General features: G+C 34.3%; 1 protein-coding gene and 1 long non-coding RNA gene across 4 annotated transcripts; both read right to left on the bottom strand.

Annotated features, from left to right (window-relative positions):
• Positions 1-655: 655 nt before the first annotated feature.
• Positions 656-5834, bottom strand: LOC128186985 (uncharacterized). The gene is made up of 2 exons (XM_052856983.1): positions 4418-5834; positions 656-2150 (listed from the first exon to the last, which is right to left on the bottom strand). The coding sequence occupies exons 1-2, from the start codon at positions 4779-4781 to the stop codon at positions 1171-1173; spliced, it is 1344 nt and encodes a 447-aa protein (XP_052712943.1). The 5' UTR covers positions 4782-5834; the 3' UTR covers positions 656-1170.
• A 125-nt stretch (positions 5835-5959) lies between these two features.
• LOC128186984 (uncharacterized) lies at positions 5960-14742 on the bottom strand. Of its 3 annotated transcripts, XR_008244017.1 has the most exons (7): positions 14459-14742; positions 11451-11519; positions 9202-9443; positions 8516-8852; positions 7191-7351; positions 6906-6969; positions 5960-6663 (listed from the first exon to the last, which is right to left on the bottom strand). It is a non-coding gene; the product is annotated as an uncharacterized LOC128186984 (long non-coding RNA). The 3 variants fall into 3 exon arrangements; XR_008244016.1 differs by having other exon boundaries at positions 8516-9443; XR_008244018.1 differs by having other exon boundaries at positions 7191-7330; positions 8516-9443.
• Positions 14743-15795: the final 1053 nt, after the last annotated feature.

Below are 15795 nucleotides of genomic sequence, written 5' to 3'. Positions count from 1 at the left end.
AGTTTAAACAATTTAGAATCTACACTAATTGAAGATAATTGCAGAGTAATACAAAAATTAGTATTGGTGTTCTTGAGAAGAAGATTTTAAAACATTTTTCTTTGTAATATTATTTTGAACTTTGGACCCATCCTATGTCCCAAATATTGATTCGGATTACAATTTGAATTTAGACTTTTCACCATACAAAAAGTTGATGTTAATAATGGCATTTCTGGTTCAGTGGGTCTTGAGAAGAAGATTTTCAAAGACACACACCTTAGTTTGTTGTGGTCGTTACGTACCGCCTATTAGTAGCAGGGCTATATGGTCTGTCCTAGAGTTTGTCGCTTGCATCATTATCATAGCAACCAAGACATTTAGTCACTGGGACGAATGGGAAATAAATGAGCCATGGTTACAGTTACTCATGAGTATTATAATCAAATACTCCGTTTCTTCCAGACACCCATATAGTGTTGTTGGTTATATGCGGTACCCAATGGGCTTGGTCATAATAACACGAGAGAGCGTAGGTCCCGAGTTTTAAAATGACCACGCCCATTAAGTATCTGACATAACATAAGTATCCACAAAGCAAGTTTATCATTCAAACGCGTTCTTATCACGTGATTAGCTATAGGCTTTTTAAAAGGAATTTACTTCAAATAAACAACAGTATCCTGGGCCTACAAAATTTTATTTTTTGCAATGCTCAATATACAATTTGCAATTAAACACAAACAACATACATGTAATACATCATGTACATGTGAAAAAGTAACCTCACATAATTGCTAAATACAAGGCATGTCTGCAGTAATACAACTGGTGTGGGTGGGTGGGTTTGTGAAAAATAGCTCAAACTTGCTCTTTGTTGCTCAAAAAAAATTTGCGCACTAAAAAATCGCGCTTTACAAATAACATGTGACATAGCTGGTTTGCTGCCTAATAATAGAAAAATATACACGGAAACATTATTTCCGTAAACCTCATTCATTTCTACATGAATTAACATTTTACTTCAAATAAACAACAGTATCCTGGGCCTACAAAATTTTATTTTTTGCAATGCTCAATATACAATTTGCAATTAAACACAAACAACATACATGTAATACATCATGTACATGTGAAAAAGTAACCTCCCAGACCCAGGGGGAAAATGTTTGAATGAGGGAAGGGGTAAAATCAACTAAAGGCTGAAGGTAGTCTTCTACCAAACTGGTACATATTTGCAAATTTTTGATCCAAGTTGGACTCCAGGTAGCGTAGATAGGCGTTGCTCTTCCAAAAACCCAGTTCTTGGATAAGTTCACCCTGTAAACCTTGCTGGAACGCCCACGTGGCACCGCCCCGCCGAAAGGAATGCCCGGTGATGCCCTCTCCAGGTAGGATTTTTCGCAGTCGAGACAAAAACCAGCTGTAAGACAGGGGTTTGCCATATGTCCGTTGAAGGAGAGGGGATGTGTCTGAAGTCAAAGGATTGGCGAAAAGCAACCGAAATAAGCTACGCAGGGCGCTGGCAGGGCACAGTGGATGACCGTGCAGATCCGGAAGGGTGACTTGAAGTTGATGCTCATGAAACTGCAAAGTTTTCGTCCAATTCAGGGATAACAAGAAGCCTTTGGCGTGCGGGCTTATGTTTTGGATACACAAGTCGCGGTCCGGTACACAGATAGGTCCCTGATATAAGAAGTTTCCAGGGCGCAAAAGTCCAAAAAATGCTATCAGGCATGCCGCCCAAAAAGATAAGTCCTCCTTGAGGTCTAAACATAACGCACTCCTAATAAGTAAAAGGTGACAAGGCTGGATTGGTGTAGCTGCCTCTTGGGCATCCCCAAGTTCACGTTTTGCTCCCTTCAGTGTCTGCTGGATCAACCATACACCATGAATAGGGTCATCAAAGTCATTTGCACAATGTAAATGTTTCACAATATTAAGATAATTCTTAATAGTACTATACTTAAAAGATTTTACATCCACTATATATGCTATGTATAGGATGATCTGCTCCAGACATGCAGGCACACCAGGTAGGTTAACCTTTGCACAAAAGTCCAAGTAGCAGGTAATTTGGGCTTGGTATGTTTTCTTGGTGCTAACAGCCCATCCTTGGCTCTTCAGGCGACTAGCTGCAGTGTGCAGTGCTTGAAGAAGCCCGGCCCCATCTACAATAAATAAAAGCAGGTGACATGTGTGACACAAGAGCCTTAACAGTGAAAGGTACAATGCATGACCCATCAAATGGTAACATTTCATATTGCTTAGTAAGCATATTAGGTTCATTTAGACGTGAAATGACATCTGCTAGTGTATTCAATTTGCCTTTAACATAGGCTGCATAGACACTAAAGTTATAAGAAGGTTGAGTCCAAAAGAGGCTCCTAAGCCAGTCCATAATAAATGTATTTTTGCTGGCTCCCTTGTTTATGTTGGCCCTTGCCGTAGTATTGTCTGTGTACACTATGACCTTTTTGTTGGAGAGCAACGGGGCCCAACGCTGTAATGCAAGGATTATAGCCAAGGTTTCCTTGGTGTTGATATGTTTGTCTGCCACCTCAGGTAATTCCAGTGCCCAGTTCACATAGAAATAATCACCATGGAAGTAGCCGCCTCCTCCTGAGTTGCATGCATCCGTCATTAAGGAACGAACAGGACGGGTCTCTAGAAAACGCACTGTTCCATTGAATACAGGTAGAAAAGCTGTCCACCACTCCAGATCCTTCCGAAAACAATCCAGAAGAACTTTATCAGATTGTCTATGTAAGGTATTCTTGGCATTAATCACACGGCGCAGGAAGGTACGACCACCTTGTATCACTTGACAAGCCCAGTTCAGTTTTCCTATCAAGGACTCAAGTTGACGTTTGCTTGCACGCTTTTTTGACTGGAATGTCATCAGAAGTTCGTGTAAGGCTTCCAATTTGTCCTGAGGGAGGGAGAGGGTGAGGGCACAGGTATCTATTCTCACACCAAGAAAAGTAAGCTGCTGGCATGGTCCTTCCACTTTGTTCCAATTGATACAGAACCCTAATTGTCTCAGTGTTTTGACCAAAACTTGTAATGCAAACATACATTTCTCAAAAGTTTTTTCAATAACTAAGAAATCGTCAATATAAACAATTGCTGTAATCCCATAATGAAGCTTCACAATTCTACAAACACAACTAGACAATCTCTGAAAAATGCTAGGGCTTTTTGCAGCCCCAAAAGGTAGTTTTGCATCATACAAATATGTAACACTGCTGTCATTTGTAAATTGCCATTTTAAACCTGTAAATCTATAATTACTAGGGTGAATATTGACAGACCTGTAGGCACTCTGAAGGTCTACTTTAGCTAAAAAACAGTTTTTTGTGATTAGTTTACAAGCATGACTTAGGTCCATATATGAACAAGAGTTATCAGAAGTATAATCATTGAGACTTTTGCCAATGGGTCGATTTGCGTCATGAATGAGTCGTACTTTGTTTGGAGACATGGGGATGGCGCCCAAGGCACTTACAATATTCATAGGTCTATCACATACAACATAATTTCCATGCAAAATTTCATAATCAATTTGTGACTCAACTTGATTGCAAAAAACTACAGAAGATTTATAATTGCTACATTCAACATAAGTATCAGTATCTAAATCCTTGTCAACAATGTGAAACCCCTCCTTAACGCCCTGCAGGATAAATGGTTTATCAAAGTCATTGTAAGGAATAAGCTTTTCCCAGGCGGAAACCTGCAGGTTGTACGACGGAGAGTTGCCTATCCGTTTTTTGGGTCTGTTGCTGTTTTTCCTGCCAAACCATGCTTAGTTGCCGGATGAGTTGTCCCATAAGAAATGTAACAGTTATGAGCTAGCCTGCAGTCTGGACGCACACAGTTGTCCTGGTTAAAACGACGGCATATTTCACGCCCATTTAATAAGAATGGTCCCCTTCCGCGTTTGTTGGGTGTTGACGGTATAACAGTAGGCTGATGAACTGGCTTCTCCACTTGCGCTTTGCCCATATGAGAAATAAACTGAGTGGTGGTGTTATCCCTCTTTGGTATAAGATTGAACTCTCTTAGCTGTGCACATGGGGTATTCCACGTATAAGAATACTTCAACTGGTTTTCACGGTATTCACGATCATACAACAAAACCCTTGGCCACATATAGTTAGCGGCCAGTCTGAAGACGGATTGGGTGTAGCGCACATAATCAAGAGACTGTTTCAGTGTACAAGTACCATCATTGATCATCTCAAATAGAATTTGAAGGCTTGCATAACCCCACTGCTCTATAGTTACGTCTCCTAAGGATAGTTTTTTCTCCCCCACGTTCAATTTGACTCCGTTTCAATGGTTTTAGATTCGTCTAACAAGTCCCTAGCTCCAGTCCATACATAATCCTGGATTTTTCTAGCTTTCTTTGAAGCATTTGACGTATGTAAATTACCTTGGAATTCCGGTGGAGCGTCAAGGGTCCTCGTATCTGGTGGTGCTGTCGCCGCCGCCGGATGAAGGGTCATGGAGTGCAGATTCCTCGTCTCTGTTTCTATCTGGGTTTGTCTCTCTATATATCTGCATTCTAGTTTCGTCCTCTGTAGCTTCACCTCCAGCTCTCGGCATTTTGACTCAAGGTCCGCTATTTCATGCGGAGAAACTGAACCTGTTTGCACGTGTTGGCCATCCCGCACTATTGACGCTGGCGAAGGTCGTGACGGCGTGGATTCCAAGTCGATGGTTTCGCTTTCCCGTAAAGACTTCATAATTTCTGACATCTTTGCGCCTGCTTTTGCTCTACGTTCTCTGTCTGTCATTTCTGCCCAGGAAGTCGATGTGGTTTTGCGAAAAATAGCTCAAACTTGCTCTTTGTTGCTCAAAAAAAATTGGCGCACTAAAAATCGCGCTTTACAAATAACATGTGACATAGCTGGCTTGCTGCCTAATAATAGAAAAATATGCACGGAAACATTATTTCCGTAAACCTCATTCATTTCTACATGAATTAACATAATATGTATACATAATCGCATATGGTTTACTTACACCCGTTTCTTAATTTGCTCGCACACATGGAAGAGAATTTGAAAATAGGTAGTTTTCAAGATGAAATCATTGACAATATCGTCTTGTCACAAGTACAAATGAGATTTCGTGCGAATATCTTTTTGTAGAACTTAGTCTGAGTCAGTTGTCCGTGTTTAATACGAGCAAATTTAATCTGCAGGAATATCTTACAATGGACAATCTTTCTTTTGATTCAATTAAGTAAAATTGATAAAAATAAAAATTTGATAAATTTGGTAAATGTTTTACTCGTAAGTTGTGGTAGGATTAAAAAAATATGTGGGTTTATATAGATAACCCATACTTGTAACAAAAGACAGCACGCCAACTATGGTACAAGTTAAACTGACATGAAATGAATCAACCTGTAAATCAATAAAAGTTGTTCAGATAAAAGTTTTTCGATAATGACCGTGGCTTTAATTCTCGGGTTCTTTTTGATTTGTCTAGATTTCTATTGGATAGATTCTGAATGCAGATCGGTAAAAAAAAAATTGACACATCTCATGGCCAAATACAATAATACGTTTTAATCCTAATGAAGGTAAAGTTTTTACATTAGTATAAATCATAATTTCTTTTTTATGACTATTGATGATAAAAATTTATCAGGTTCTTAAACATCAAATTAAAAAATGTTTTTTTGTGATAATTATTGTTTGTATATATTTCTTACAGTGATCTCTCTTCATGCATAAAATTTGTGCTTCGTGCTCTCTGTATATAACGTACATAATTTGTATACTTTTGTATACAAATATTGTTTCGGGTTGAGGGCAGCATTGATTATGTAAGCCCTGGGGGACAAGATTTTGCCTGATGCGAATCGAACGGCAATATATTCGCCCCCCCCCCCCATTTATTTTGTTGTGAAAAAATCCCAAACAAATCTAAAATAAAAAAAATTGAGCATGAATATTTGTCTATTTAGATTTATATAGTGAGAATATAACATATCACAATCAAAATTATTTTTATGAATCTGTATCTGTATTTTACTGTTCAAATTAGGAGTAGCATTATTGACATTTTTTGTGAAGCAAATTTTGACGTGATTTAAAATCTATTTAAACGAATCAATGCAACTGCAATAAGTTTATATATCAGAAAAATAGTTAATCCACTGATTAAAACACGATATTATCATCTCCGGGTCTCTTTTGAATGTACTGTATACACAAAAAAGCACATTGTATTTTCCTCCATTTCATGTTAAAAGCATTTATTCATATGCTGTATGTTGTATTAAGTAGTCAAATAGCGGGTTAAATCTAAGGCAAACGCATTACAATGTTATATAATTGCAAATCAGATACCCCTTTTATTTTAATATTTGTTTTATCCATCAATGAATTGTGGTGTTGTCACTGAAATCAACAACATGACTGTAAGCATTTTCCTCCATTTCCTTTGATATTCTACTTTTTATTGAATAACATCGTAGATTTCTTCGTCGGTGTTGGATCGTCCAGATCGTGTATTATAGGCAGCGTTATATATCGTTTCATTTGATTCAATAATCAAGTTATTGTCAGAAGGCGTTTTATTCATCTTTGGTGAAGCTCTAGGCTGAGTCAAGGACTCCACAAATATGGCTGACTCTCCTACCGGTGAGTAATCTGCCACTCCATCCTAAAGATTTATACATTGAAAAGGTCAATTGTTCTGAATAAATTCACATATTTTCGTGATACTTTATGTTCGTTATCAATAAAATTATTCAGTAAATCAAGCACTAAAATTTGTAAAATTACTAGATACACAACATTCCTTGTTTCAGTTTTATATATTTTTTTGAATTGCATGATTTTAAAATATATTTGTCGATCTCCTACTGTAAGTGTCAAAAAATTAAAACAAAAACCTCAACATACTCTATTTGTTTTACTTGCACCAAAGTACTTATGATTGGATCTTTTTTGTCGGGCTTTTGATCGTCTAAATAAAACAAAATCTTTTATGGAATGATCAATAAAGAGTTCAGTGAATGACAAGACAGAAAACAGAAAATAGAAATGACATATGCAATACCAGAAACATAGAAACATATTAAAAAAAAATCAATTTCGTAAATTATATCTAAAATTAGTATTTCTCCTATCCCTGTAAACCCCAAGGATTACTACAACCACTTCCACTACAAACTAACTTATTTTTACCGTTTCCGACAAGTGTGGATGTAATTGATCTACTGGAAATGGTCCAGTTTTATTAGACACTACTTCTGTGGAAGCTGTAGATACATGTAGGTCCGAATATATAACGGCAACGGTGTCCATCAAAGTACTTCATGTCGTTCCTGAATCGGTAATTGTCTCGCCTTTTTTAATAAAATTATGACAATGCATTTCTAGGTAACTGTACAACAAGACTTTATTTTGTGTTAGACCGATAATAAACTAGTTTGTGGTATATTATTTATGCGACAACAGAGATTTTCTGTCACAAATGATGCATATACAGTTGAACTTCGATATCTCGAACACTGATATCTCGAACACAATGGATATGTCGAAGTGATTTGAAGGTACAAACCATTTATTTTTGTAGTATTTTACCCTTGGTATCTCGAATACTCGGATATCTCGAAGTTTTTAAACAGTCCCATCTAGTTCGAGATAACGAAGTTTGACTGTATATAAATTGAAGGGCTGGGTTTTTTTTCGTACAAACGTTCAAAAGCGACAAATTTAACCTAACTTTGCTTGAGATTCATGATTATTAATAAAAGTTGGACCAAAGTATGTTTGCTAGACTATGTATGTGTGCTCCTATGAATTATAGAAGGATATTGTTAATGAACAATAGAAATTATCATTAATAAAACTTTCGATATAAATAATTACATATTTATTTTAAAACATGAAATAAAAAATCATTGAATACGTGTTATAACTCTAAGTGTTTTATTTTACACTAAAGATTACGATAAATTACAACAGCAAAAATATTTGTACATTTATACATACCGGTATTTATCCATTGATAAAAACATAACAAGTATACAATATTGTTGGCCATGTGCAGATACCTGATGGGCTTTGTCATAATGACACGAGGGAGCGTAGTTTCCGGCTGTCATTAGGACCACGTCCATCGGGTATCTGCAGATAATTACCAATATTACACGGGGTAAGTTCTTGTACCACAGTTAACAATTATTCATCACATCTTACATCTTCAAAGAATTAAACTTATTAACACAAACTTATGTTTACGAACCCTTAGTTTTGAATGTTCCTATTGAAATTAGATTTAAATTGATAATGATTTTGTCATTCTTTTTCAAAACCCATTTGATACTTTGTATCAATAATAGATAAGTATGTTTTTAAAAATGGCTAAACAAACATGTACACACCCACCCACCCACCTATATATATATATATATATATATATATATATATATATATATATATATATATATATATATATATATATATATATATATATATATATACACACACAGCACAGAGAAATTTACCTTATTGGAACTCCACCTCCGTCTCGGCCGGGGCTTGAAGTCACGACCTCTAGAACCCATTCTCCTAGCAGTGAGCGGCCATCTAGGCAAGGCAAAAAATCTTGCTTTTGATGACGAACGGAACCTAGCGCGCCGGTCGCTCACTACACGGTCGTTGAGATGCTTGTGGAATACAGTTAAACGACAAACGAGTAAATCATCATCAATTTCATATAATTTTATATTAATCAGAAATATATATATTGTAACTATTTACAGGATACCCCTATTTCATCTTACACGTGATTCTCTACTTGTTCGCAGACATGGAGGGAAATATTAATGATAAAGAGTCATTCTGAAAAAAAAAAACAACCGTTGCCGTTATTGTTTCGCTCAAGCAACAAATGAGGTTTATTCGACGATATAAGTTTGAGTTAGTTATTCGTGTTGAGTGTTTTGCAATTTTGATCTGTAGGAATCTCTTACTGTGAACAGTATAATTAACAAGTTAGAAAACAACATTATTTTTGATGATAGAATACACGCCAAGCATTGGTACGATGTACCAACTCTCATCAATTTTGATACCCAAACCCTTGAATATATCGACTGTTAATTTAGTCCCACCAAGTTCGAGATACCAAAGTAGTACTGTAATACAACGATATTGTTACTGTTTGACAATTTTCAAACAAATTGATTACCTTCATTGTATGATAAAATGCGGGTTCCCTCACAACAGCGAGATCCGTTAAATGTTAATGTTTTTCCATCCTCGTAAACTTTGATAAATGGATCAAAAGAAGGATATTTAAAATATTTGGTACAGTTGTCAGAGACCTGAATAGTTTCTTCGTCTATGTGAAACTGTGTAACATTGAACATATTGCAGTTGTAACAGCTCATTCCTTGGCTACAAGATTTTTCAATTCTCCCCATGGTTTTTCTGAAAACAGTAGTATATACATGAACATAAACACATTGCTTATGTGTGTTATCAATGGTATAACTAAAATTTGCAGCGACACATTTTTGTACATTTATACCCTTTGAAAATTTATAAGAAATATATTTGTAATTATTCATGAGTTGACAATTTCTTTTCCCTTTAGACACACTACATCTTTATTTATTTAGAATGTAATTGATTATCAGTAAAGGAATATTATAAACAATTCATTTTTTTTTTTATAATTTATAGAATAAAAGTATTCCGAAATGTTACCGACCCTGTAATGATTCAATCTCAAAGAATCAAAATATTCATTAATTTTAAACAAATATACATGGCATATCTTTTTGCAATGATTAAACAGTTGTTAGCGCCGTCTTGTTTTATATATTAGCTATATTTTAAAGACAAATATGCATAAATTATTTGCTGAGTATTGGTGACAAGTAATATTTTAATTGAATCTTAACTAAAACAGTTTTCTTGACTATTTTTTAAAAATATATGTAGAAATTTTTATATGACGTAAAAATTAGCTTTCACTATCAAAGTATGTGATATTTCATCGATTTAGATAAAACTTAATTGCAATCACAAATCTGCAGCTGACTAATGCAAACCTTACGGTTTAATTTAAATATTCACAAAATATCTCGATTAATCTTCCTATTTAAAGCTGCTTGGTCCGATTTTATATCAAATTTTATGCACGCTTTTAAACTACGGCTATGCTTAGTATATGTATAATGATAGACATTGCAGTAGTTTTTTCTAGTCCATTAAGCCAAATTTCAATGAAGAAAAATATGTACAAAATTTGCTAACAAACAAACGACATAAAAGGGTACCGCGTTATTTTGCCTCATATTAAATTTCACACCTGACGACGAGATGGGTATGGTTGTATTACGACTCTGACATCGCATTTAATGAAGGTAGAAATAATCAGACAAATTACAAATAAACATGTGTACGTTTTGTTCGCTAATATTTCTAAAGTTTGCTTTCTTTACAATCGATTTATAGCATGCGGGTTGAATAACCCCAGTCATTCGGGGGACGAAACCAAACGGTTTCCTTTTCTAAGAATTCCCGTGATGCACTTTGGTTTGTTTTTTCGTTTGCCCAAAAAGAAATTATTTTTATTTACTTTGAATATTTCTAACTTTGAAAGGAGACTGATTCTGCTCGTGTAAATAGGAGAAAGTCCATAACTTTCTAAGATAAATGGTTTGTATGGAAAAAAATATGATACTGTAATAACAAAAAAATCGGACCAAGCAGCTTTAAAAAACTGATGAAGTATCAATTAGATTTTTATCTTTTTCATTCCCATCTGAATTATCTTTTATTTTGATTACAAATGCACATGCAGTTGGTGATATTGCAATTGACTTGTTGACTTGCTTGCTGTCGAAGGGGTTTTCAATCATAAGAACTATTTCTTTTGATATTTATTCACACTCGCCTCCATTCAATGAATCGTTTTTCTTCTTAATGGTAGAGTATTCTGGTGTTATTCTGAAGGGGAGAATACAAAAATGATTTAAAAAGCATAACATATAGTGAAATTGATTTTAAAAAATGAAATTAACTCTACGAAAGATACAACTCTGTATATATGTGGTTTAATTGACTACTCGTATAAACCACTATGATTACGCTGCAGCTCTAAAGGATAAAGTTAAAGGATTCTGATAAGCAAAAGAAACTGGGTGTACCATGTTAGCCATGATTTATCGTATACTTCTTTGATGTAGGGGTTGTTCTAGCATACAATGAAAGGTAAAGTAACTTGATTAAGATTACAAATTGCGCTAGTCCATGATTGATGTTCAACTTTGGAGGTTGTACCAAAACTTACTAGTAGGGATTTTACTGTGTTAACTGTAAAACTGTGATTGTGTACTTTTATTCAGTTGAAACATGAACTTGTATAGTAAACCCCTAAAACACCAAACAAAAACTGTTCAAACAACGATAATAACGTATAAAACAAACCGTAGTCACGTCACCAGTGTTTACGACTTTAGCATTGCATATGCCTCTTCTGATTTGTATCCTGTTAATCTACAATAAGAGAGGTATATAAAAAAAGAAGTTAAGAGGATACACAGGGAACAAGCCCGTTTTAACATTAGTTTTAATGTAACCATAAATAAAGAAAGGGGTCGAATTCTGACCCAGATAAAATCTACCAGCTCGCTTCAAAAGACAAATAAATCAATTAATTTTTATAACATTTGCAAAATGCATGCATTTTTCAGAAAAGTGATGTCTGAGCTACACTTATGGCGAATTTCAAGTCAATGGGTCTTAACATAGCGGATATACATGCATACGTAATTATTCTCTTAAAGTTCCTAGTTTATTTTTACTAGGACATTTACCGGACCGTTGATTTAAAATGCCAACGAAAACGAAATTAAATACTCAACGAATATTTCTGCTTCTACAGTATCAACAGAACTGATAGCAACGAAAAATAACACTTCTTCTACCCTCCCCCCCCCCCACCCCCCACCCACTTAACTTTTAATGTAGGTGTTTTAAGACTAGTCTTCAAACTGTTTATTTTTTAAAACTTAAGTTAAAATATAACAAAGTGACAGCCTTAACTGTCTATCGAGACTTCTATCCGTACTTTCACAATAAAATAGATTTAGAAATGTGTAGGAGAGATTTCTTTCAGCTTACAGAAAATAAGTTGTGTATCCTTAATAATTCAGCCGTATGTTTACTTGTGAAAACTTATCATTTCATCGCAAAATTCCTCAATTGTCATTCATATTTTACACTTGCGTCTTAAAAAGATCCCATTTTTTAATCCTGCCATTGATTTATAGTTAAAATTTGTTAGGGTAACAAAAACTAATCGTTCAGACAACTTATTTATTTGATAATTAGGACTTCTTTGACCTAGATGTCCTGATCTTTTCAAATGAGCATCAATTTTAAGGTATTGTTGTAACACCAAGAAATGTAAAGATTCAAAATAAATCGTATTTTACGGTCCACCTTGATAACCGATATAAATATATATTAAATAAACAAATCACGATAAATATTCTACTTATACGTCAAGGTCAAATTTGAGACAATGTACATGTGTTCCTCGTATCGTTAGCTGAATAAATATGATTGCCCGACGCTGGTATCCGTCAACGCATTAATTCCTAAGAATAGCGATAACCTTCACGTTTGAATACAAGTATGTATTAGTCGGCGAATTGTTCCAACGATCATCGAGCGCTAAGTCTGGCCACAGTTTGATTTTCACAGTCGGGTAATTACATGAACAAGCCCGCAATTGTTGAAATATTCACTTGTAACCACGTGGGTATGGCTTCAATTAATGAGTGATCCGTCAGTCGATTTATCAAAATCGCCCGACAGACCAGCGATCCTCGGTCAATTTTCGGTTGTCAATCAGTGTCTGCCGGCCGACAATAAAGTAATCCCAAACGCCTTAATGTCGATCAACCAACGACAGACAGAAAAAAAACTCCTGTCTTTTGATGGTTGGACAATGATCGACGGTTGGTCGACGGACTATTCAACGACTGCTTCAACCGAAGAAATCGACCATCGTCGAAGAAAATGATATTACTTGGCCCGACGGGCACAAAATTGGTCGGTCGACGAAAAAGGAGGTCGAAATCGACTAAGACAACGGCTGATGAACTGCCGACTGTCGCCCGAAGAATCCCATTTTTGCCTAAGACCAGTTCGCCGCTGGTCGTTTTTTTTAATGTGACTGGGGTTTGAGTAAGAAATATTAGCTTTGCGTTCACCCAAACTGTATTGGTAAATAATAATGTAATGCAATTATCAAGTCAAAGCTGAAACAAAAAGAATAACATTTTACTCCATATTGGATAATTCTCCACCGACACAGGGATTTTTTATTAATTAATACATGTCAATTCTCGACAAAAATATCGTTATTTTTTAAAATTAACATAATGACAACATTCACAGTATACAAACAAAGCTTCGTTTTACAAAAGAACTTACGACAAAGTCGTTAATAGCTTTATTCTCATTGATTGATCTTTTATGAACAAAATTTATGAAAACCGTTATTTCACAACTATTTTGATTTCTATAATAATATTTTAACGGCACTAAGTTGAAACACTGATTGATTTGTTATCAATTAGCATCCGTTTATTTGGTCGTAAGTCAATTGAAAGTAAATCCTGTTAACTTTATTTACGCCCACGCTTGTTTTCGTAACACGGAACAGATCTCATTTTTTCATTTATTTTGGTAAAAATGATGGAAAATTACTAGACTCAAATTCAACATAACAAATAGATTCTGAACACAGACGGCATCGCAGCACGATGTAACTTAAAAATCTATCACACGTATACATTTGTGAAAACACATGACATTTCAATGATACGTACTAAAAATAGTCAAGGAAAGCTTTTGAAAGGAAGGTCTCGAATTTATAACAAGATTAAATTTTAAAAAAAACTTGATTGTATACTGTACATTAAAGGATGGTACTTTAAAAACAATATTACATCAAGTATTAAAATAATAATAATATGTCTTTAGTTTTACATGAGTACAACAAAATAGGTATAAAAATAAACTCCGACAAACGAATATGAAGTTTCTGTTGACTTTGTAGCTAAAAGGGATTTGGCAGCATTTTATTTTAAAGACGGCAGTCAGTTTTGCAAGCATACAAACTTCAACTATAGCATTTTAACAGTAAAGATTACATAAGAAATATTTTCAATGTCTTCTTCGTTTTTACATGAAAGTTTTTCTGAAATACCACTTTTAGAAAGAAAAAATTAACACATGTTTACATCCTGCATTAAGATGTCATGGTAGCATAATTATACAGTATTTATCATATCTCTCCAAATTTTGCTACTGAAATTGAGCTATGTTTCTTTTTTAAATGTAAGCTTGCAAAGAAAAAAGTTATATTCGATTCTTGTTTAAACGTTAATTAAATATTAAAAGCAATTGAACATTTCGCTTACGATTTAAGTGTTGCCGAAAAAAACCACGGGTCCATAACACCCTCTGTGCATCATTTCTGTTCCAAAAAGGGCATTTCATTTATTGACACTTAAAACATTACTAATTTCGTAGTTCTCTATTGCTTCACGCACATGATGATCTGAATGGGCGGAAACATGTTCCAAGTTTTCATAAGGAAATTTTTTGTGACCTAAGTGACCACTTGACTCTTTTTTTCCTTAACTGTATAGACCTAAATAACTGTAACTTATGTGTATCCTGAGTTACACCCAACCCCCAAATAAAAAATAACACTCGCAAAAACGAAACCCAAAATACAAAAACAAAAGGAAACAAAAAGACGAAGATCAATTTAGATAATATCGTTATAATTACAAGTGTTAAATCTACAAATATATACATTATTCAATCACATGAGAACCAAAATCTAGTTGTTCAAGTCCTTATTGGCAAGGAATATCTAAAGTATCTTATCAATAATTTTCATAATCCCATTTCATTCACTAATTATAAAGACAGTTTAATACACAATATACCATAACAACATTATAAAAAATAAACGATAAAACAAATTCAATATTTAACATTATACATTTAAAAACATATCCACAATTTAATGACATTTAATTTACAAATTTCAAAATCTTGTTTAATTATAAACACATTTGTATTCTATAATCGAAAAAATAGGCGAATCTGTATCATCAGTTGTCTTTATTTAGTATACGTACATAAGGAACCATAAAATTTGTTTTTATTTTTGTTACGAGATTTACAAAACATTTCAATTTTTGATATCTTGTAAGCAATAAAAGACAGTGGATATTAAAAGATCTGGCATTTTGTATCAAAAGATTTTAATCTGGTGATGTGTGAAACTTGTTAACTTTCGAGACGATCTGTAAGGAAATAGGGTTGGTAAATGATTTTTTAATCCAAAAATTATTGATATAGTATTAAAACTTTATGTATAAAAGTTTCATCAAAATATCTATGGTTGAATAAATTAGACACGGCCTCGTTAAAAGTAACAATAGTGATTTTCATAATGCAGAATTGAAATATTTATGGCATTTTATCAAGTGATGTTTTGTTATCCCATCTAAATCTTAGAAAGATATAGGAAAGAAAAATAACAGCAGCAATACATAGTAATATAATGATAGCTAAGGTAATGTTAGCATTGGTATTACTATTTTGCCCGGCGCTCGTCGTACATCGATCCTTTGGTGTTAAGGTCGCGGTCAGTATTTTTACATTGTTTGAAGAAGTATTATACGTCACTGGGTGCTTGTGCGTTATCGTACCTAGAAGATGAATAAAAATAATAACATGA

The sequence above is a fragment of the Crassostrea angulata genome, chromosome 6, assembly GCF_025612915.1.
Source record: "Crassostrea angulata isolate pt1a10 chromosome 6, ASM2561291v2, whole genome shotgun sequence".
NCBI classification, from domain to species: Eukaryota; Metazoa; Mollusca; class Bivalvia; order Ostreida; family Ostreidae; genus Magallana; species Magallana angulata.
This window is presented reverse-complemented; position numbering and strand designations above follow the sequence as displayed.

Excerpts from the sequence above, each read along its gene's own strand:
- LOC128186985 (XM_052856983.1), bottom strand. The coding sequence starts at position 4,781 with ATGACAGACAGAGAACGTAGAGCAAAAGCAGGCGCAAAGATGTCAGAA. Across the intron at positions 2,151-4,417 it reads CGCTCCACCGGAATTCCAAG|ATGGGGCCGGGCTTCTTCAA; the intron begins GTAATTTACATA and ends TATTTATTGTAG.